Source organism: Cannabis sativa, chromosome 8, assembly GCF_029168945.1.
Source record: "Cannabis sativa cultivar Pink pepper isolate KNU-18-1 chromosome 8, ASM2916894v1, whole genome shotgun sequence".
NCBI classification, from domain to species: Eukaryota; Viridiplantae; Streptophyta; class Magnoliopsida; order Rosales; family Cannabaceae; genus Cannabis; species Cannabis sativa.
The window spans coordinates 47449735-47474684 of NC_083608.1; the positions used below are offsets into that span (position 1 = coordinate 47449735).

Genomic DNA, 24950 nt, shown 5'->3' on the forward strand with positions numbered 1-24950 from the left:
TGTTACAAAAGAAAAAAAAAAAAAATGTCAAGTCCACCTCATTAAATCTCCTTGATAGGGTGTTTGGGAGTGAGAATGTAAAATTAAATTAAATTTGAATGAAGAATTAATTAAATAAGTCTTACTTTTTAAATTAAAACGATTCTAATATTAATTTTTTCAAATAATAAATGTTCTGGTAGTGTTTAGTTAGAAAAAATAAAAATAGAATAAAAATGATTTTTTAATATTTTTTTTTGAAGAATATATTTTAATACTTTAAAATAAAATAAAAATGAAAATAGAATAAAAGTTTTTTTTTTTTTTTTTTTTTCATTTCACGCAACTCTAAGATAAAAGTGGTAAATAAATAGTGATATTTCTCTCCTATTTAAATCTCCTTCATCTTGTGGAAAAACAAACACAAAATCAAATAACCAATCTTACTCAGAAAAAAAAAATAGAGAGAAAAAGAAAAATGACAATGGAGAACAGAAACAGCAACAATGGAGAAAACTTCAAACTAGTGGGATCCTCTAAGTTCGTCCGTACCAATCCCAAGTCCGACCGTTTCACTGTCAAGCGATTCCACCATGTCGAGTTCTGGTGTGGCGACGCTACCAACACTGCTCGTCGCTTCTCCCGAGCACTCGGCATGCCTATGGTCGCCAAGTCCGACCTCTCCACCGGAAACTTCACTCATGCCTCCTACCTCCTCCGATCCGGCGAAGTTCAATTCCTCTTCACTGCTCCCTACTCACCCTCCATCGCAACCGACTCAACCTCTTCCGCTTCCATACCGACCTTCGACCGCTCCACTTTCCTTTCCTTCTCCGCAGCTCATGGTCTCGCTGTTCGAGCTGTAGCAGTCGAGGTTGAGGACGCCGAGTAATTTGCCTTCTCGACCAGCGTGGCTCATGGAGCCACGCCTTCCTCTCCTCCTATAACTCTCGGAGATGGCATTGTCATCTCCGAGGTATGTCTCTATGGAGACGTAGTTTTTCGCTACATCAGTTACAAAAGCACAGGAGCCCGATCACTCGGGCTTTTTACCTGGCTTTGTAACTGTGAGCACGGAATCTGACAAACTGTTAGATTTCGGGATTCGGGGAATAGACCACGCAGCTGGCAACGTCCCCGAATTGCAACCAGCTTTCTTGTACGTGAAGAAATTCACGGGTTTCCACGAGTTCGCGGAGTTCACAACCGAGGAGGTGGGGACAAGCGATAGCGGGTTCAACTCGGCGGTGCTGGCGAACAACAACGAGTCTGTGCTAATCCCGATAAACGAGCCGGTGTATGGAACGAAATGGAGGAGTCAAATTCAGACATTTCTGGAGCACAACGAAGGGCCTGGGGTTCAGCACTTGGCTCTGATTAGCGAAGACATATTTCGAACGCTTAAGGAGATAAAGAAGCAAAGTGGGAAAGGTGGGTTTGAGTTGATGGGTGCACCACCGCCCACTTATTATAAGAATCTCAGGAAACGAGTTGGGGATGTGTTGAGTGAGACTCAGATTAACAAGTGTGAGGAGTTTGGGGTTTTGGTGGACAGAGATCATGAGGGTACCCTTCTACAGATTCTCACCAAACCACTTGGAGATAGGTACAATTATTATTAATTTGGGCTATAATAAGTCTTACAATTGATTAAGCGTAAAAGCATGCACATGTGTTACACGTAACCATGCAAACAACTAATTAATCTCCTAATTCAAAATTCTGATGGAAAAATTATCTAAGTTCTAATTCTAATTGCAAATCTTAGTTTTACATGAATTATTTGTTACATGTCAATTTGGAATATTTATATTGGTTTAAATAATTTAAGTATATTTTAATAAAAAATAAAGAGTTTAGTGGCCAATTAGTGTTTTATTATTAAATTAAAATAATATATATAAACCAATACTACTAAAATTGCATAAATTAAGAGTGAGATACTGTTACAACTGGTTCAATATTTTAATAAGAAAATTACTAAATAATTATAAGACATATCACATTGGACATTTAAAGTGGTAAATAGCAATAGTAGATCTTCTTAGTATAGAGTTTAGCTCTTGATTGCGAGTTTGTAACAGTCAGTAATCCCGTGATCCGTAAGGGGAAATATTGGGTAAGCTGTGCAATCCCACACCGCCTGGGGAAGGTCAAGTGGGATGCTTCTGAGACTGTGTAGGTATGGAACTACACAGTTGAAGAGGGCTTAAATGGATTGATTGGTACTACCTATGTCAACAAGGTGCATCTTGTTTTTCGGTAGCCCATCTCGAAAGAACTCCACAGTTAAGCGTGCTTGGCCTGGAGCAATTTCAAGGATGGGTGACCTCTTCCCAGGATGCGTGTGAGTGAGGACAAAGCACGCTGGAAACACTCGTGTTGGTCTGTAGGGTCAGTCATCAATCCAGGAAGCAGCCAGAGTGACGTACTCGTGTATAAGAGCCATTATTCCGTGGGTGTAAGGACCCAATGGAGACTTGAAGCGGGGACGTTACAGAGTTGGCCATAGATAATTAACAATTTGAAGCTCTGTATAAAAGTATATATTATTATATATGATAAAAAGTATTGATATATATAATTTGTTTGGAATTATTATTAATGTGTGGATGCATGCATTGCAGGCCTACCTTATTCATGGAGATAATACAGAGAGTAGGATGCATGAGGAAGGATGATGATGATGATGAGGTGGTGCAGAAGGGTGGTTGTGGAGGTTTCGGAAAGGGTAATTTCGCTGAGCTTTTTAAATCGGTCGAGGAGTATGAGAAGACACTGCTTCAACCCAAAACCACCATTAATTAATGCCTAAAAATATCTATAACTATATATATACTCATTATTATTATTATTATTATTACTAATCACAATAGCCTGTTAGGCTCTACTGTATGCATGCTGATCAAGTCTTAAGCTTGGACTATATATTATATATTAAATAAAACAGCACACTCATATGTCCGGTACGTAAGATATGAACTTAATTATATTATTTCTTTGCACCCTATATAATAATATATATTCCATGTGCATTAATATATAATAATTAGCACCTAATTAATGGGTATATGCTTCAAACTATCCATCCTACATATGATCAGTTTCTAGCTATCGTGTTAGAGAAGCCCAAAAAATATTTACGCCTCTAATAACATTTTTAATAATTTTATTAAAAAAATTATTTATTTATTATTATTATTTTTATAAAAAAATAATTTCATTGAAAGAGATCAAACAATCAACAAGGATGATAAATTAAAATAAATTAGGCAAACCCAACCCCTAGAGACGAGAGAATCCTCTATTGAGAGAGCCAATTTAGCTTAAAAAATGTACTATAGAGTACTATTAAGTCGCTTATAATGAGAAATAGAAATACTAGTGACTTTCAAACGTGAAAACTATCATTAAGAACATACTCATTAGAAATTTACGAGATAAACACGCTAATGTGAGAATAACCCAAACGCCTGCATAGAAGATGTCACGACTCTAGCGGTGGTCAAATGTTACATTTTGATCCTTGTAGATAGATTTAATAAAGTTAATAAACACCACAATAATATTTAGCATCTGTCACTCCTTTTTTCTGACTAGTACATAGCTATTTTAAGTCATTCAGACCATCCATTCAAGCTTAAATAGGTACAAAATAAGTTTTTTCAATGGAAAATTTGATAAATAGGATAATGTTTGGATTAAACTCACTTAATTGTCAAGTTAGTAGGTCCATCTATATGCTTATCAGAGAAATATGAAGAAAGTTGTTGTTAGTCATAACAACTATAAATAAGTGTTACTCTATCTCAAAGGGAGTTTTGAGCTCTAATTAATCTCTAATCTCCAAGCTCATACTTTAGTTTTAGATTCAAGTTTAGAGAGAGAGAGTCCAAGATCATAGTGAGGGTGTGTGGATGGATGTAATGAAAGTATCACTCTTGAAGTGATTTCCCTCAATGTGAGACATTTCTTTGTAATACTTTACTGTGCTGAGTTGTAATCTTGGGCTCATTCCTATTGTGTACTACTTGTTATTCCTTCTCAATGAAGATTCATCATTCATTCGTTATCGAGCTAAGTTTTCTTGTCTAATTTCAATTAAGTTCTAGTTTTGATTTGTGATTGGTTTTAGTTTTGTTTGTGCATTCTTGAACAATATTAATGTTGTAACAACTTGGTTTGAGGGTAAGCATTAACCATAGATAAGACTAAACTACTAACGACTTTCTTCCTCAACGATACTATCTTCATCCACTAAAATCAAACTGAGTTCCTAGAACGGGAGAAAATAGAGAGTGAGCTTATAAAGCCCATTTGGAAAATAATTAATATAATAGAAGACCCTTGTTTAAATAAAAATTTCTCTACGGTTAGCTTTAAAAAAATAATAATAAATAAAATATCTCATCACCATTATCAAAATGTATAAACAAAATAGAGAGATCGTAAATAATCACAAAATCAAACTTCAAATGCATATCATCACACATGTCAACTAGATACTTAGCTCTCAATACCAATCCTAAACTAGATAGTCGCGAACCATCAAAATGTTAGGGCTCATATTCAGCTCACTTCCTGTACAGATTCTAGGTCTTACACCTACAAGTGAGTGCACAGCTGATCTACCTATGATTGCACAGAGACTAGGTCGTGAAATAACAATATATGCACAAGACATAATAAATATAGCTCTCATCAGTACTATAACCAAATACGAACATTAAGAACGACAAGAGTACATATTCTGTTTATTAATTTATGAAAAGTGTGAGATGAGGAAGGTATATGAATATATTGCGCTTAGTGTGCAATTATTTATATATGAAAAATTATAATATTTAAATTAAAATAGTATTTAATTTTTTTTAAATATTAATTATGCGAAGATAATTATCTTATTTATTTATATTGTTTTTAATTAATTAATTTATTTATATTGTTAGTGAGTTGAGAATATTGTTTAGAGTAGTTGTGACAATTTTTTAAAGATAGTTAAAGTGGTAATTACTGCGAGGTAAAATATTATGGTATTTTTGTACAAGATAGACAATCATTTAATTAAAGCCCAATATGAAAATTTATTAGAGTTTTATAATTTATTTAGTGGGTTTAATTAAAGAATAATATAATACACTTTTTGTAAATTTTTACGTTCAAAGATTTATTTATATAACAACACCAAAATAGTAAGAAAATTACATAAAAGTAACATGAAAATAATATTAAAACAACAACAAAAAATAACATACAAATAACAAAAAATGAGCAACAAACGAACAAGAGTACATCATAAAAATACATCAAAAAGCTGTATTTTCTGTAAATAAAATCATAAAAATCGTAAAAATATACAAAATTCTGTACAACCGTCTTTTTGTAATTTTTTTTATAAATTTTGTGTATAATCCCTTTAATTAATTGTATAAGTGGTATCAAATAACATTATTATGGAATTAATGTTAAGAAATTCGCAAATTTAAAAAATGTCGTAGCAAAACTACCATATCTGGAGTTTTATAATTTCGATTGAGGTGATTTTAGTGGTGTTAGAAAGATAATTCAAAGATCTATAAATTTTATAAAAATAGTTATATCACAATTCGAAAGTTTTCTAAGTCAAAACCGAGCCTTAAAATTACGAGATAGAGGACTTACAATTAAAATTAATAAAATTAGATATTTCTTGATTTAATAATAATAATAATATTATTATTATTATTATTATTATTATTATTAGTTAACCAAAATTTATTACAATACAATATCTCATACTCTTCAATACATAAATTTTTATCAAACACTAAATTATTATAATTTTATTTTTCTCTGCAAACCAATTAGTTAAAGTCTCATTTTTTGTTATGGTAGCTTGTTGACGAGAAATATCACTACAACAAATATGAGTTTCCATAATACATCATCACTATAAGCTTAATAAAAAAGTATTATCGTTTTTTCAAAAGAAAACAAAAAAAAAAACATATAATTCTAAATAATTTCTGTTTGGAGTGTGGGCTTTTAAATAGTCTCTAGTTTAAGCCCAGTCATAAATTAGGTAATGCATGAATAATAGGCCCAGCCCACCCACAAAACATTCACCATTTTCCTTCTCTCTCTTCGATTAGATCAGATCGCCATTGACCTCCTTGTGCTCTCTGGTCAATGCCATCTAGCTAGGACCATTTTGGTGAATTCTTTTAGAATTTAGAGTAACACTATGGCACCACAGGTCTCTTTTGAATTTTGTTTTGTTCATAATTTTTTTTGGTATTTGGGTTATGCATGAGCAGTAAAAAATACACACATATATATATGTTTGTGTTTATATATTAACTAATTGAATGAAATTTATAGTGACTAACTGTTGATATTTTGTGCAGTGATTTCAACTAAAGAACATGACACAAGATTGTTGCTAAGAGCTTGGATCTCCGGAAAAGTGAAGATTGATGAATTAGTTTTAGAAGATACTTGTTTTATTTATAATTTTTCTCTTATATTATTACTATGGTTGTAAACTTGTAACAGTATTCTTTTATTAACTTTATTAATTTATATAAAAATATATTTTCGTGTTGGATCAATACATTATTTTCTTAAATAATAAGAAAAAGCATTATTGTAAATCAGGTGAAAACTAAAAGAATAATGATATTATAAGTAAATAAAAGTATTATGAAAATTAAATTAATAATAATATTTTAAGCTTATAAAAGTAATAAAATAATATGCATTAAGTATTATTGTAGATTGTTCAATAACACTTTCAATATAAGTGAAAAAAATATATTATAAAAATTAATAAAGATAATACTTATTTAAACATATTAATAAATTAAAATAATACCTAAAAAGTATTATAAAAGAGTTTTTAATAATATTTTATTATAAGTCATAAAAAGTTTTATTAAAAATGTATAACTTTTAATAACACGGCTCTTAATACATCAAAAAGTATTATGGAAAGGTTTATATAATACTTTTCTTGTATTATAAATAATATTATTTCTTGTTGAATTCCTTCCTTTTGGATGTTTAATTTGTCATATAAATAAAAGCTAATTATAATTATTATATATTCTGCAATTATTATTTTAGTTCTTAATATCAAGTTATTTTTTGGGTATAGATGGAGAGATTTCTTGAAGATTTTTTTTTTTTTAAAAAAAATAATAATACTATAGAATAAAATACTAAGACAAATTATAAGGAACATAAAATAAACAAAATAAATAAGCTAAAACTAATAATTCCTATTAATAGGAAATTTTTTAAAAATACTCTTTTTTTTATTATTTTTTTATTTACAATTTTACGATTTAAAATTTTTAATTACAAAAATACATTTGTAAAATTTTAAAATTATAAAAATATATTTTACTCAGCAAAAAGTAAAAATACGATTAAAAAACAAAAATAATTAATCAGCCTTAGGATAACTATAAATAAACTATAAAGAAATTATAAAATAACTAAAAACAATCTCATGACAACTATAATATAATTATAAAACAATCGATAAAACAGATCATTATTTTTACTGAATAGGTATTTTTGTAAATAAAAAAAATTTAAAGAGTAATTTTTTTTTTTGTAGACATATTTTTATAATTTTTTTTTAAAATTTTTTTGGTTTATTATGTATAAAATTTTCTATACATTAATAGCAACTTGGGTATGTTTAATTGCTTATTATATTTAAAACATTTTTATTCCTTTCTATTAAAAGAATTAATTTTCAAATAAATCTTAATTAACAATATAATATAAATTAAAAAATGTGTTATTTTTTATTAAAGATAAATAAAATATACTATTATATACCAATTAAATCTTTTATGATATTTTTTATTCAAAAAAAAAATCTTTTATGAGATATGCAACAACTCATCAAGATATCAATCAAGTTGTCTACAATGAAAATCATATAACTAATTGTAATTTAATTTTATTAATATATTAATTGTAATTTGCAAATATTATTATCAATTTATTCATTTAATTTTTTTATATAACTCAGAGAAGTTTTTGTATTGCCTCAAAACATATTTACAAAATTACAATCCATCTCCTACTTTCTTGATTCACTTTCTTTACAAGAAAAAAATTAATTCTATTCTTTAATTGCATTCTTTTTTACTCTCTTGACAAGTCTATAACCTAAACAATTTTGGGATATTATTATTATTATTATTATTATTATTATTATTATTATTATTATTATTATTATTATTATTATTGTTGTTGTTGTTGTTGTTGTTGTTATATATGTATAAAAAATGTTATGTGTATTTAATTTAGATTTTTTATGTGTAAAAAAAATAGATTTTTTATATATATATATATAAAAAAAAAAAAAAAAAAAAAAACATAAATGACTTCATTTGATTTATAATAGCAGTCTTTTTTTTTTTTAAAAAAAAAAAGACATAAATATATTAATTCAAATAGTAATAGTAAAAAGTAAATTTGATTCAATTATATTTAAAAATATATGTAAAAATTAATTGTAAATCAAATTTAAATTTAAACTTATACAAAAATAACTAACCTATTTTCTTTTTCAACAAATTAATTATCAAAATTATATGGGATATATATTTTATATATATAAATATACACGTGGGTTAAATACTTTTATAATACACTTTCAAACAACACACCATTTCTAAACAATACACACATGACAAATTATCATCAAATATTTATTTTATATAAGAAGAGATCCTTTTTAAAAGATTTTCTTTCTTTTAAAAATAATATTTTCCCTAGACTCACCAAATAAAGATAAATACTATAAATGACAAAAATCCAAAATGATTTATTGTGTTGAGGTTGAATATTTTCTCTGATTTAGGATTTGATTTTTTAACATGGTGAATAGGGTGATATTGAGATGTGTTTCAGACTGGATTAGTTAATAATTTAAAGCTCATTTATCATGTGATTATTTAATTATATATTTATAAATTATAATTATTTAATATGAATGCTTCCATCAACCAACAATTTTAAACTCGTTTGTATTACTTTCAAAACTCTGATTACAACCTAACCACACTTTTGTATAAAAACCTGATTATACACATATACACATAATTACAAGAGTTCAAATTCTATTATAGGCAACGGTTTTAAATCGTCAAGATTGTAAAAAAAGAAAAAATACAGTTTTTTTTTAAAATAGCAGAAAAATCTATATTTTTTCTTTTTGAATGATGCATTATTTTTATAATTTTATCTAAATTAAAATAAAATAACTAATTAATTTTCTTACAATAACAACTTACTTTAAAACACATTAAATTTATATATTAACAAAATAAATATATATAATAAATAAAAAAGTACATAAATAAATAAATGTATTTATACTGAGCTCGGAGAGAGAAAAAGAGAGAGAGGGAGACGGACAGGAGGTGGTGATGGTCCGACGTATGAGACGAAGATGAGAGGGACACCGACGGGAGGTGGTGGTGGTCCGACGTATGCGACGGAGAGGAGAGGGAAAGCGACGGGAGGAGGGGTGGGTGGAGATCAATGGACGAGAGAGACGAGAAGAAATTGAGATCGAGAGAGGGAGGAAGATGGCTAGAGAGGAGGGCGATGGTGCGGAGGCGTGAGTGGGATTTTGGAGAGTTAACATTTTTGTTTTAGGGTGTGAGAAATTGAGAAGAAATAGGTAAGAAGTAATAGGTAAGAAGAAATAGGTAGGCATGTGGAAAATAAAAAAAAAAAGTAGGTGGACACATGGAAAATGTGGCGAGAAGTAGGTGATAATTTTTTAATGGACCCTTATACCCGAAGGTTTAAAATCGTTGGGTATAGTATAGGCATTTTTTTGTCGTTTATACTATACATGACGGTTTTAAACCGTCGGATATAAGGATCCATTAAAAAATTACATTTTATTAAAAAAAAAAACGTCGCCTACTTTGTTTAGTACGATTTTAAACTGTCGGGAGTATTAAATTTTTCCCAACGGTTTTAAATAGTTACTTAATTTTTTTAGCGACGGCCCCGAAAAAAAAATTATTTTTAGTACCGTCACGAATTCTGATATTTGTAGTAGGCCCAGACCTCCCCATACCAGTTGTTACATTCAAAAGGTTGTGAAAAGAGCTGATAATCCTATCGAATAGAGTAATTGAGCACCATGAACTGTTGTAGTTATTTTCTTCTAAATCTCTTCTTTCACTTGCACTATTTGACGCCAGTACCAATTATTTTGATTGAAACCTTTATAGTCCCACAAGTTGTTTCTTTCTATATAGACACTATGAATCTATTTGACCCATAAGAGTTCTTGTTTCGTTGTAAGTGCCCAAACATATTTGCTAAGATTAGCCTTATTTCAAAGAAAAAGATTACGAGATCCCAAACCTCCCTCTTTTCGAGTCTTACATAACTCTTGCCAAACTATGTACCCCAACCCATTGTACTCTGTCGTGTCCTTCTAAAGAAAAGATTTGCAAATAGCAATAATTGTATATTTTTGATAGGGACCCAATTTTAAAAATTAAAAAAGAACTTTTAAAATATTTAAGATAATTTTATATTAAATTAATTAATAATAATACATATTGGTGTAACTTACTCTATTATAGGGCAACTCCAATAAAGAAATTCAAATTTAGTATTAAATCAACAGTAAAAGGATATTATTTCAACACTAAATTTTTTCTAATTCTAACTACAATACTAAAAATTACACTAAAAAATATATTCTTCATAATTACATTATTTTATTAAATTATCTCACACTATAAGGATATTTTAATATTTTAATATTTTAGTGATGAACTACTTCATTATGTGTAATTTATTGAAAACATTAGAATAATATAAGACATAAAATAAAATATCAAAATAATCACAAAATAATAAAGAGTAAACCTGATTTTCATACAAGATTTCTTTATATATGTCTTTGATTTGATTTGATTTGAAAGAGACAAATAGTACATGTGGAAAAACTGGTAACCAATGGAAAATGATTAACGTAACCCGTGAAATAATTTGGAAAAGCGCGCTGCGGCTAACCGAAATCTCCCAAATCTATTTGATCACATGTTCAATGTCCCCACTTCCATACATAATTACATACCATTCCAAAAAACATTTACACTCTTTACTCCTATTTATAGTACTACTCCCACATAACAAAGTCTCATTCAAAACAATAATAATTAAAAGAAAGAAAAAAAAAATGACAATCAGCAATGGCAATGGTCAAAATACCACTAGGTCGACCACAGTAGAGGAAGACCTCAAATTAGTTGGATTCTCAAACTTCGTCCGTACAAATCCCAAATCAGACCGTTTCACTGTGAAGCGATTCCACCATGTTGAGTTTTGGTGTGGTGACGCTACCAACACTGCTCTTCGCTTCTCTTGGGGCCTCGGCATGCCTCTGCTCGCCAAGTCCGACCTCTCTACTGGAAATTCCTCTCATGCTTCCTATCTACTTCGATCCGGTGAGCTTAATTTCCTCTTCACTGCTCCTTACTCATCCTCCATTTCCACCCATCAAACCTCTTCCGCTTCCATACCCACCTTCGACCGCTCCACTTTCCTTTCCTTCTTTGCGGCCCATGGTCTCGCCGTCCGTGCTGTAGCTCTCGAGGTTGAAGACGCGGAGTTTGCTTTCGCTACTAGTGTCGCCAATGGAGCAATGCCTTCATCTCCTCCCATAAATCTAGGAGATGGAGTTGTCATTGCTGAGGTACGTCTCTACGGAGACGTAGTTTTGCGTTATGTTAGTTACAAAGTTGAAAGCTCTCAAAACCTGGTGTTTTTACCAGGTTTTGAGTCAGTGCTCACTGCTGAGTCAGATCAGCCTTTGGATTATGGAATCCGAAGGCTGGATCATGCAGTGGGCAACGTCCCTGAACTGCTACCCGCGGTGTCATATGTCAAGAAGTTTACGGGTTTCCACGAGTTCGCCGAGTTCACTGCAGAGGACGTCGGAACGAGTGAGAGCGGGCTCAATTCGAAGATGCTGGCTAACAATAACGAGACGGTACTTATTCCGATGAACGAGCCGGTTCACGGAACGAAAAGGAAGAGTCAAATTCAGACATTTTTGGAGCACAATGAAGGGCCTGGGATACAACACTTGGCTCTGGCTAGTGAAGACATATTCGGAACGCTGAGGGAGATGAGGAAGCGAAGCGGGTTGGGTGGGTTCGAGTTCATGCCTTCACCACCACCAACTTACTATAAAAATCTCAAGAATCGAGCTGGGGATGTGTTGACAGAGACTCAGATTCAGGAATGTGAGGAGTTGGGGGTTTTGGTGGACAGAGATGATCAGGGTACTCTGCTCCAGATTTTCACCAAACCAATTGGAGACAGGTAGGTTTTAATAATATAATATATCTATATTAATAATGGTTTAATTAATGGTTGCATGAATATAATTAAAAGAGCATTGTTTTTTTGAATATTAGTGTCTAGCACCTTTAGATATGTCAGATATGTCTTGTAATTAACTAACAATACTTTTTAAAAATTATTATATTAAACTATATAGGATACAATACTTAGTTGGACTAATAGCAATATTAACACATAAGAGTGTACTAAGAGCATCTCTAATAGTAGCATCTTTTAAAAATGCTAAAAATCTCTACATCATGTAAAAATATAATATTTTATTTTAGGGTAAATACTATTTTGAACTCTTTATTTTCAGAAGTTACAAATTAGATATTTTATTTTGTTAAATGATAAAATAGACCTTATATTTTTTCCAAAATTATAAAAATAAGACCCTGAACATAATTTTCGACAATTTTTTTTTTTAATATAACCAATTTGAAGACAATTCTTAACACGAACAAATACACAAAATGTAAACAGTTTCGTCATACACATTTAGATCGGATTTTTATTAAATTTTATCTTGACAAAAAATCAGTTCAGGGTCCTATTTGTACTATTTTGAAAAATACAGGTCTATTTTGTCATTTAACAAAACAAATAGTCCAATTGGTAACTTTGGTAAAATAAAGGGTCCAAAATAATATTTATCATTTATTTTATCTATCTTTCACATTATTTTTTACACTCTTACTTTTAAAAACACTCTTAGGTGACGTTTGGTTGGAGGTAATGAAATGGAATGGAATGGAAAGGAAATAATTTTCATTCCATTCCTTTGTTTGGTTGCATTTTAAAGTATTAGAATGGCATTCCAATGGAATGCTCTTTCCACCATTTTGGTATTTTAAAAAGGAAAGAATGACCATTCCAATGTAACAAGAAAAAAAAATTTAATTATTTTTTTATCAATTTTTTTTATCCATTTTAAATTTTATTCCATTCTATTCCTATTCCCATTCCTATTCCCATTTCTATTCCTATATTTTCATTCCTTCCAACGAAACGCCTTATAGTATAGTACTCTTCAAAAATATTATATAATTATAATATCTCACATTATTATTTAATATATATCTTAATATTTAAGAACAATAACTTTTTAGTTTTAATTTTTTATTAAAAAAATAAATAAATAGCATCAATATTACTGTATAACGTTCATGTAAATTTTTAAAATAACATCCATCTCTCTCTAATATGGTATAACATCTTAATATTTTTCCAACTAATATGTTCACCTCAGTAAGCATCCTTTAAATTTTTACTATTAAAGATATTTTAAACACCACTGGTAATTTTTAGCATTTTTCTAGTTAAAATTGTACGTGTGGCTTAATGAGTTTGATTAAGAACTTGTTTGAAATGTGCAGACCGACGATATTCATTGAAATAATACAGAGAGTTGGGTGCATGGTGAAGGATGATAAAGGCAAGCTTTACCAAAAAGGTGGTTGTGGAGGCTTCGGAAAAGGCAATATCTCAGAGCTCTTTAAGTGCGTCGAGGAGTATGAGAAGACATTACTTAAAACCAAAGTGGTTACCTAATCACTCTATTTATTAATTCCATAATAAATTCTCAATTTGCTTGCTATAAAAGTAAGGTTTATTATGTATATCTAGCTAGTATGATGATGGTGCTGTCTTTCTTGGAATAATTCAAACATATATATAATGATTGAGGTGTTGTTGTTGTACCTAATTATTTGTTGTTGTTTTTGTATTATAAACATCTCAATCCTAATAAATAATTGTTATCTAAAATTAATGGAGAGGGGAAGGAGCTAGAGACCCAAATTACTTGTCTTTTTGTTCATGTTTTAAACATTTCTGCCAACTCTTATTGTCTTATTATATATTGTCATCTTATTATCCAAAAGCTTTCAAATAAAATAGGACTGTTATTACTTCAGATTTATGCATGAAAATAATGACACTGAGTCACTGACAAGTTGAACATGGGTGAGAATAGGTAAGGGTGGCATTTGGTGTCGGTGTTGAGCTAAGTTCTTAAATTTATTAAAAAACTATACCAACTCATCAATCGAGTACACGTGATTCGTGTCATGAAAAATAAATACAGATACCAACAAGTCTTGCATGTTGTGTCAAACTCACAAAATCTAATATATGGTGCTGAGGTGTTGTGAGATATTTATTAATTTTTTTAGTGTCATTGTGTCCTGTGAGATTTTCAAATTTATTTTACTAAAAATTAATTGATAAAACGCTAACACCAATTATTATTAAAGGTTATCATTTTATCAATATTGATAATGAGCAGCATCAAGAATACATGAAGAGTTTAATATCCATTGTCAGGACACTGAATCTAATGATTCTCTTAGAAAGAGCACTTTAGTTAAATCATATATAAGCAAACTTATTACCCAGTTCCAGCCCATATAAATATATATAAATAGAAAATAACTAATTAACTTTGATATAAATTAAATTATGTCTTTAAATTTTTTCTATCCTATTAAAATTATTAGATTTAAGGACTTACATCCAATTCTGTTAAATTTTACTAATAAATATTTAGAGTGTTGATTGTTTATGGTTAAGCCACCGTAGGAGGCAGATAAAAAACCCCTGAACTTTAACATGTATAAAATCGTGTTTTTTAAACTTTAGCACGTACTAAATTATACCTTTAATTTGAACTTCAATCTACGTCAAGTGTGCGTTACTTAAATTAAACGAAAATTATTTAGTCCAACAATCTCAATGATAATTTAAGAGAAATTTTTAACTACCTAAGAAGTTCGAGAAACATAAATTAGTACATTAAAGTTCAAGAAAGAAAAAACCTAATTTGCCATCAATTATAATTCATCACAAATGTTAAATAATATCCTTAATAATATAGGCAAAGTTTAACCTCCTTAATAATATTGTTAATATGAAAACTTTCTTGCTGGTAATAGCTTAATGTGCGCTCGTGTAGTTTAACCTCCTACGAAGTTAAAAGCTTCAAAGAATACCCAATGCCTCAGGCTCACCTAAAGTGATTATAAGAAGCAATAATAGGTCATGGCTGAATTTCATTGTTAGGTGTGCAACTAAAATCTCACATTATCTAAAAATAGAAAGAATTATAAGTATATAAAAATAAATATTTAATATTATCTATGCTAAAAAAATTGTAAGAATTTAGACCCAAAACAAAAGATTATATGGTACCAATATAGAGATACACGGTGTCCTACAAGTCCCAAGTAAACCAATGGCAGAGGAATCTCTTCCTATGTCGAGCCCACCTTGTGTCTTGTGAGTTATATCTAGGCAGAGGAATACTTGTAAAATATTACTAGGTTTTAATCAGTTCTAAGATTTATATTTAAAAAATTAATATAACTAGTAGTAGATTTCTGGCCAGATAATAATATAGTTAGAGCATCTTCAATGTGCTCAATATTTATGGTTGTCAAAAATACACACATCATTTTAAATTTTTTTTATTATTATTATTTTCTTTATTCCAATCTATATAAGATTTAACAACTTTTTATATGAAAATTACTCAAATAGTTAACAACTCTAAAAATTATCTACCATACTCTTACATGTTACTATTTAAATAATTAATAAAATTATATTAAAAAATAATGACTACGGTAAAAATTACTTGATGAACAAACCCTATTAAAGATGCTCTTAATAGTTTTGGATTTAGAGAGAACGACAAAGAGTACGAGGATTCATCAGTGTCAATAACGTGAAAATTATAAAACAAAAACAGCTTTTACGTTGTTCTGTCGAAAGAATAAATTATTAGACAAATATAATACTGCAAAAACTAGTACTATTTTTTTTCAATACATATATGATTGAAGACTAACCGTCCTCACTCCTTGTGTTTAGGCACAAAACTATGGGCTATTTAATTGGGATTTTTTCATGATTATATTAATTAATCCGACAAAAAAATGGTTAAATAAGAATTTTACTCCAAAACTTCTTAAGTGGCTTAATTTTTTTATTATTAAGATTGTTAAATTTAATAACTTTTGTCTAATTTTAGTTAATTTTTTCAAATGCCATGAATGTTAATATGCTAATTTGCACTCTTAGAATTTTTTTAAATGCAGTGAATTTTCATCCATGTCTCACTAATAAAATTAAATAAAATTTTTTAAATCGAATAACTTCGGAAAAAAATTTAATTACTTCTAAAATTCAAAGGACATCATTTAAAGAAGTGAAATTTCTAATTAAAAAGGAAAAACCATAGTCGGTAATATGTATGAAAGAATCAAAGGTACTTTGTGTAGCTTTTTTTTTTTTAAAAAAAAAAAAAAAAAGGTACTTTATGTAAAAATTTCATTTTGTAAATTGTGGATCAAGTCCATATCATATAGCCTCCAAACTTGGGTGACAATTCCAAGTGCATTACTCAATATCTGTATCTGTAGTTGTTGGGCCTTACGTGTATAGCTTTGTGTGTGCCTTTATGGACTCTTCTTTTGACTTTCAAAAGCTTCTTTCATTTCTAGGCTTTTGTTGAGTGGGTGGAAGCCTTAATAATAAAATTGGGATTATTTTATAAATACACGAAAATAACAAAAAAAAAATTACAAAAATATAATTTTATGAAATTTTAAATATTTTGATAATAATTTTTATGTTGATTATGTTGGAAAAAGTAGTGGATTGTTATTATTATGGAATGATGATTGGGAGGTGTAAGTAAAGTCGTTTACGGTTGGACATATTGATGACTTGGTTAAATATTTGGGTCGGGATTGGTAAATCTTGGCGATTATTATGTTGGCTTAACGAGATGTATGATGTTCTATGGATTTATGGGTAATTTTAACGAAATTCTCTCACTTAATGAAAAGAAAGGGACATTGTTTGGTGTATTTCAGCCATGAATGATTTCCAACAAGCTTCGGATAAACGCTCTTTGGCTTGGGTTTTGAGGGTCAATGTTTTACATGGCTTAATAAAAGGCAGGGTGGTGCGCATGTTCAAGAAAGGCTTAATCGGTACATTTGTAATCAACAGTCGCATGCAGGGACGGAGGGACTTTAGCCCATGTGTGGGCTAAAGCCCTCACTCAAATATATACATCAAATTTTTTATATGTAGATATATACATATATTAAATCACTTTGCTCAATTTATTAAAGTCCAATTCACAAAAGCCCTCACTCAATATCTTAATCATGATTCATGAGCCTACTCTTATTCTAATCAAGCCCATTTTAAAAGTAGTCCAATACAAATAATAAAAAAAATAATACTTTATTAAAAAATAAAATAATACCAGTGACAATATTTTATTTTATTTTTGTCAATAATATTATTTTATTTTGTTGAAGATGAAAATTTGAAAGATACATTTATCATTATTTTTATTAGTTTTGACTTAATATTTATTCAAGCCCTCACTCAACTAAATTTCTGGCTTCGTCACTGGTCGCATGAAATGTTCCCTACAATCAAGGTAATTAATGGAGAGTTTCACGATTTAGATCATTGACCTCTTGTGGTTGATCTTGAAAATGTCACTAGGAGGAGAGTGGATGATAAGAAGAGAGGTTTTCGGTTTGAGACTCATTGGATGCGGAATAAAGAATGTCGCGAGATTGTGAATCGTGTGTGTCTGTCACTTGTTTCTCCATTGGAAAGTCAAGATGGTATTATTGATGTTTTTGGATCATGCACTACTGCTCAACTAGGTGCTTGGAATAAGAGTAAATTTGGCTCTATTCCTAAATTGGTTAGGGAGACTCAAAAATAGATGGATGATCTACTTAGTGTTTATGCTCCTTTGGTCCATATGGATGAAGTGAAGCGACTTGATGTTAAATTGGTTGATCTCTTGTCACGTGAAGAAAGCTATTAGAAGCTTCGTTTGCATGCAAATTGATTAGCATTGGAGGATAAAAATATAAAATAAAAAATCATAATAAAGCTTCGGTTCTTTGGGGGAAAAGCTATTTAAATTCTCATTCTGTTTTTAACACTTTTCCTTTTTCTTTTCTTCTTCTTCTTAATTGAAAAAACTCTAACACCCAATTGCTTACCCCACGACCCAACCTTCTTTTATTCCCCCCTCACACACTCTCTCTCACGGTGCACAATGTCGACCTTCTCCGACCACTCCATGTCAGACGGACCACAGAACTTAACCCCACGATCCAAAAAATCCCAACCTCGATCTGCCCTCTTCTCTCTCTCCTTCGATCTTTCTCCGACCCCCCTCTATTTTTTTCGTTCAGTCCGACTCCCCTCCGACGACCACCACGGAGAGAGAGAGAGAGAGAGAGAGAGAGAGAGAGAGGGGGGGGGGTCTGGGAAGGAGAAGATTGTGAGAGAGAAAGTGAGGGAAAATGGCTCCAGCGAGGGCCTGGGTGCTTCAGCTCCGGCGAGGTCTTGGGTGGCGAGACGTGAGAGAGAAAGAGAGGGCCTGGGAGGGAGGGCTGAGAGACTAGGGTTTTAGAAAGTTTAAGAAAGAAGAAGAAAAATAATAAAAAAAAAAGTAAAAAAAATATATTTTTAAAATTATTTTCGATTTTTGTGGTTAAGTGTTAAAAAATTTAAAGTCGGGTGGTGTAGTCGCCAATATCCCGAAAAGAAATATTTTGAATTTTTTTTTTTTGATTTTTTATTTTTTAAATATTTATAATTATTTTTTAAAGGTAATATTACATGGGCCACTAAAAATTTTTCATGTGTAAAATGTATACACATGGGCACTCCACTCTGACACTTAACTATGATATTTGAAGGGAGGAGTACAGTGCAAAACAGAATAGAAATTTAGATAATTTTGCCCCCAAAAAATTAATTTTTGTGCCTAAGTATTTAAAAAATTTAAAGTTTAAATAATTCAACCGCCAATATATCTCATATATATGATATAGGATTTTGTTTATAGGCATAGCATGCAAATAATAAAATTTGTACAACACTGATCATCAGTTCTAATTACCTAATGACTCATCACAATTAATAATTTTTAAAATTTAAATATTACATATCGTTTTGCAAAATATATATACCATTAGCTAATCCATTTCCACACACTAATCAAACAAAAATATATTTATATATATATGCTCCAGTCCAAGACTAATTAGTTTATAATTAAGTTGAATGTTATTAAAATTAAAAATTAAATAAGAACAGCATGAAAGATGAATGAGAAATTGTTGTATGTTATTCATGATGAAGCTTACATAATTAATATCAATTAATTAATACGAATGTATATTTTATATAAATATATTTCTTAGTCACCATTTCAATTAATATTTTATTTTAAGGTCGGTACGTTGTATGCCTCTATACTGATTTTGATTTCAAATACACAGTTAAATATATATATATTAAACATTTTTATTAATTATATATTGCACACATCATATTCTAGCTCTATTATTGCTACACGCCCACTGATGATAACATAATTAATTAACTGCTACATATATAAACTACACATATATTCTGTATATTTATAAATATAATAGCAACAGTATTAATGTAAAGTCGAGTCTATTTCACTATAGTAGAGAAAGAAAAGAAAAATATAGTTTCACACACTAAAAAAACCATACAACATTTGCATGCTAAGGGGGTTTTGTACCCTTTCATTTTTTTAATAATTAAAGATAACTATAATATGTGTTTCACTACCATGCATTTTGTCAAGCTTATACAAAGTCAACTTAATATATTATCATAATATTATCATTGAAAAAGACAACCAAAAAAGAAATTAAAGAACAAAATAAGGTTAAAGTACCATATATATAAGGTTGCCAAATTGTCCTGTGAGGTGCAAATTAAGAACTTATAATTAAGTGTTATATAGTACTTATAGTTATAGTAATAATCAGTAATATATATGGGAAAGAAGTTAGGATATATGAGGTTAAATAATATTATTAGTAAAAGATCAAAAATATGTAGAGGAGAAATTCGAAAGGGATATGTTCCGATATTGGTGGGAAGAGAAGACGACGTCGTTGAGAAGATGTGGTTACCAACCAATCTCATTTCTCATCCTTCTATTGTGGCTCTTCTTGACAATTCTGCCCATGAATTTGGCTATACTCATCACCAAGGCTTGCTCAAAATTACACACCATCCTCATCCATTCAAGACCATTCTCAACACTATATCTCCCCAATAACAACTCCTATATATGTTTTCAACTATATATATTGTAATTTTGGCTATATATATAGATATATGCAGTTGTCTAGTAATGGTGTCCTGAGGCGAGACTACTGTTTTTATGTTTGTGGTCAACGCCAAGACACATCAAATTAAGATATCCATGTTATTATTAATTACTTTTATAGATCAATAATATGTAACAGAATTATTAGTATTATATATATATATATATATATATATATATTATGTTGTTCCTGGTCACAATTAATTCAAGACCAAATTAATATGATATAGTATTTTTACATACATATATATATATATATATATATATATAAGTATAACCAGCAATTGATGCATATATGAAGAAAATAATATCCAATAACCTGCTTCTTAACTGAATCACTAAAAAATATAATATAAATAGCATACGAAAATAGTTATTTACATAGGTCTAAAAATTATAGTAAAATTTGATGTATATACTCATATACTTAAATTCAATAATAACTTGTTTATTTTTTAAGAAAATTGATCAAAAACTTGTTAATTTTATTTATTAAATCTTTTTTATTGTTATATGCTTATGTTTAAAATTTGTTTGTCATGAAACTGATTTTTCAGTTTAAGAAACTGGTTTCTGTTACAATAATATGGCAAACTTAAGCCCATAAAAAAACTCAAAAATAATAAAATATCATAAGATGAGTAAAGTTAAATTTGTCATATTAAAAATCTTTTAAAATTTCATATTAAGTGTAAATTAATTCTATATCATGATTAAAGACTAATTCAGATTGATAGATTCTAAATTTAGGCTATTTACAAAAATATAAGAAAAATGAAAGTTTTAAAATATACAGCATACAAACTTAATTAATTGCCCCAAATATGATATTTGTTTAAAAAAAATATGGGATAAAAATTATCATAAGTAAGAAGGAACACCATAAAATCTTAAAAATTCGTATATAATAAATTCTACTCTTATATATAGTAGTTAAATTCAGTTTCTTGATTCTATATATGTTGAAGTGTTTTTGTAGTTTTTTTTTCTAAAATTTTGGTCTGCTTTTGTAATTTTTTCAGAGTATTAGATATGAAAACAAAATCGGTATTTTGATAGTCTAAAGTTGAAATTTTATATTTTTGTAATAAAACTTGAGCTTGGTATATTTTTGTAACTCAAATGTATTTATGCGCATATGCAATTATTCTAACAAAATGAGAGATTACACTACTTATTCATGTTTGGTTATATAGGGGTGACAATTCAGGTTAACACAACATAATTAACACGATATAAATTATTGTAGATTAGGGTTATGAAAAATAGACGTGAGTGGGTCCAACTTGAATGACATGATATTTGGGTTGAGTACTTAGGGTTAACGCATGTAATACGAAATTGAATATCTAATATATTATTGAAATTATTAATTTATATATAGTTAAATTATTATTTATCTTTATAAAAAATATATATTTGAAAGAAAATTGTTTATAAGATAGATAATTTGTGATAAAGTATTTTAATTAATTAATATTATTTGTTAGCAGTTTGATATAGTTTTGTTTAGTATATATATACTACTTGAATGAATCCAAAAAATTAATATTATAAATAAATCAAGACCATGGTGAGGTATGATACGGGGTAAGGTCGTTGAATGTAGAGATACTCTACTTTATATTTTTCTGAGTTATATACAAGATTGTTATAGTGGGGTATGATACAATGATGCTTTTGTTGAATGTAAAGATACCATATCCTATAATAATGGTAGGGCTACGTATGCATAGGTTATTGTAGGGCCAAGTTAGGCCCAGATTATGTATGCAATACCTATGATATGTCAATGTTATGGTAACGACATGATTATTTTATAGTTTTTATATGAGTACGATATTGGAATTATAATCTCTATACATGTATAGTATAAAAAGTTAGCATGGACATATATGATAAAAATTTACATAAGATAATGTATATGATATTGTTAAAATTTAGTTAGCGCATTAATGTTATATGTTATTGTATGGTTGCATATTCTTCGTGGGCTTTTAGCTCACTCCTTTACTTTCCCCTTACACTTAGATAAGGAAGTTCTGCTATGTATAATGCGATGGGCTATGTACAGGCAAACGATCTAAAATGTCGGTGGTGCTTTAGTTTATTTTAATGTTAATTATTTTTAAACATAGAGGAAATGTATTATTTAAAATTATTTGCTTATTATATTTCATTTATATATTTAAGGATCTTTTTTTGTTGCATTTTGATTTCTCATTATTGTATTTCAAGTAATTTTGAATCTTTTCAAGTTATATGTATATTAAAATGATATTTTTGTACAATAAAGTAAAATATCAAGCTGCCACATTATTTAAATAAATGATCAAAAAGTAATTGCATGAGAGACATTTGCAACGATTTTTATAGTTTAGAAAAAAAAAATTCAACAAAAAAAAGTTGAGAAGGGAAATAATAAATCCTGTTTATTCTATTAAACTTGTAACAATTTTTAGTTTTTATTTTAAATTTAACATAGTTAATTTATTTCTCTATATTTTTAGTAAATTATGAGTGGTTATTAATTTTTTATATTAAATTAATGTGTATATATATACAAGTACTCAATATTTAATTATTCTTATTTGATTGTTCCGTTTAGCATTTTTTTTTCAAAATCATCACATTTATTTATTTTACTTTTTCGATAAATTCGAAAGATATAATGAATCAACATCAACAAAATTCTAATAAAATTAAAGAAACCGAAAAAAAGTAGAGGAATATATGTAAGACATTTCCACGTACTCATAAATGATATGGTTAGATGTAGCACCAAAACTAATTAAATAAAGGATTTATATGACTTGGTTATATATATACCACACACTAGTTTATCAATAAAGGATAATATATATTATGATGAAGCTACTCCCATATTCTTCTCAACTAGTTAATTAGCTACTAATGCTATACTAGTCCATCCAACTTCCTTTCATTTTGAGTTTATATTTCTCATCATCAAAATCAATAGTATTATAACACAACACATTATGTATATAGGGATATAATTTTGTCCTGTAATTGTACTTTCACAGATTGTAATCCGTGATGTACAGCTGTCAGATGAAAGATATATTTAATCTGACGGCTGAGATTGATCTAGGAGTAATTATGGTTAAAAAGTAGAAACATACCTTGACACTCATTTAATGTACCCGGAGACTCATTTAATGTATTACAGAATACATTCCGTAAAAGTACATCACGGGACAAAATCATACCCCTATGTATATAACCTATCCACATATATCTTGTTACTATATTATTCTACATATGGACCATACACACCTATCCATGGACCAATTAGGGTCTGTTTGTCATATTGATCAAATAATTATATCCATGCATAAGATAATTGTTAAAAAGTACTGGTGCCTATATTTTTTTTTTGATGTCATCATATTACTATTAATGTAATTAAGGAGTTAACGATTTATTAAAATTAAAATGAATCGAGTAATTAAGACTCAACATTAAATTGTACCAATGACAATCTATTACATCTTATGATACTTACCACCTTAACGTACCAATTAACATTTTTCATAATTATTACTAAGTAAAAAGTTAAATACAAAAGAAGTTATTAGTATAAATATATATATATATAAACTATAAAGGAGCAATGTAGGGTAGCTATTTGCAAATTGATTTTAAGAGTGAGATTATTGAAACGACGTCACTTAGCTGAAGTGTAGGTGATCATGACAAAATTGGGCATTTGCCTAAGTTAAAGGCCTAACTTCCATATTTATTGTTATTACTATAGAAACAGTTCGGTTCAAGGTCTCTACATTTTTTGGTACGTAGTAGGAAAATAATAGGGATAATTAACATATATTTATTTTATTTTATTTTATTGATAAGGATATTGAGTACTATATATTAAATACTATTTAAATGGTAAATTAATTGAATATGTATTCTTATTTTATAAATTTATATGGAAAGAATAAAATAGTTTTTTATGAATTAAATAATATATTTATGTATGGTAATTTTTTTTATTTGATATGTTTTATTTTACTTTTGATATGATTTGCATTAATTTTTCTAACTAAAAATTCGTGATGTCCAAGTATCATTCGTTAAAATGAATTTAGTTTTGATGGAGTCTAGGTTCACAAGTCTAGTCTGACTAGGTAGATTAGGATTTTGTCTGCACAGATTAATATTTTGTCTGAACACTTTCCATATCTGTTCATAATGAATTTTTTCATTTCATGAGTTTTTATAAACAAAACTATTGAATGACTTCTCTTTGTATTCATACTTTTTGAGCTTGATTTTGGCTGTTATTTATCCCTATAAATATCACCTAAACTATTAGCAAAAGATTCTACTTCTTAATTTCTTATATTTTTAGAAAATA

At 28.9% G+C, this 24950-nt stretch overlaps 1 protein-coding gene and 1 pseudogene across 1 annotated transcript; both read left to right on the plus strand.

Moving 5' to 3' along the window:
* The first annotated feature begins 415 nt into the window (after window positions 1-415).
* LOC115698862 (4-hydroxyphenylpyruvate dioxygenase-like) lies at window positions 416-2975 on the plus strand (annotated as a pseudogene).
* A 7916-nt stretch (window positions 2976-10891) lies between these two features.
* Window positions 10892-14133, plus strand: LOC115701500 (4-hydroxyphenylpyruvate dioxygenase). The gene is made up of 2 exons (XM_030629313.2): window positions 10892-12342; window positions 13743-14133. The coding sequence occupies exons 1-2, from the start codon at window positions 10979-10981 to the stop codon at window positions 13915-13917; spliced, it is 1539 nt and encodes a 512-aa protein (XP_030485173.2). The 5' UTR covers window positions 10892-10978; the 3' UTR covers window positions 13918-14133.
* Window positions 14134-24950: the final 10817 nt, after the last annotated feature.

What these genes read in the sequence shown, in the direction of transcription:
- LOC115701500 (XM_030629313.2), top strand. Translation starts at nt 10,979, where the DNA reads ATGATTAACGTAACCCGTGAAATAATTTGGAAAAGCGCGCTGCGGCTA. An exon ending in ACCAAACCAATTGGAGACAG is followed by an intron (nt 12,343 to 13,742) that starts GTAGGTTTTAAT and finishes TGAAATGTGCAG; the next exon opens with ACCGACGATATTCATTGAAA.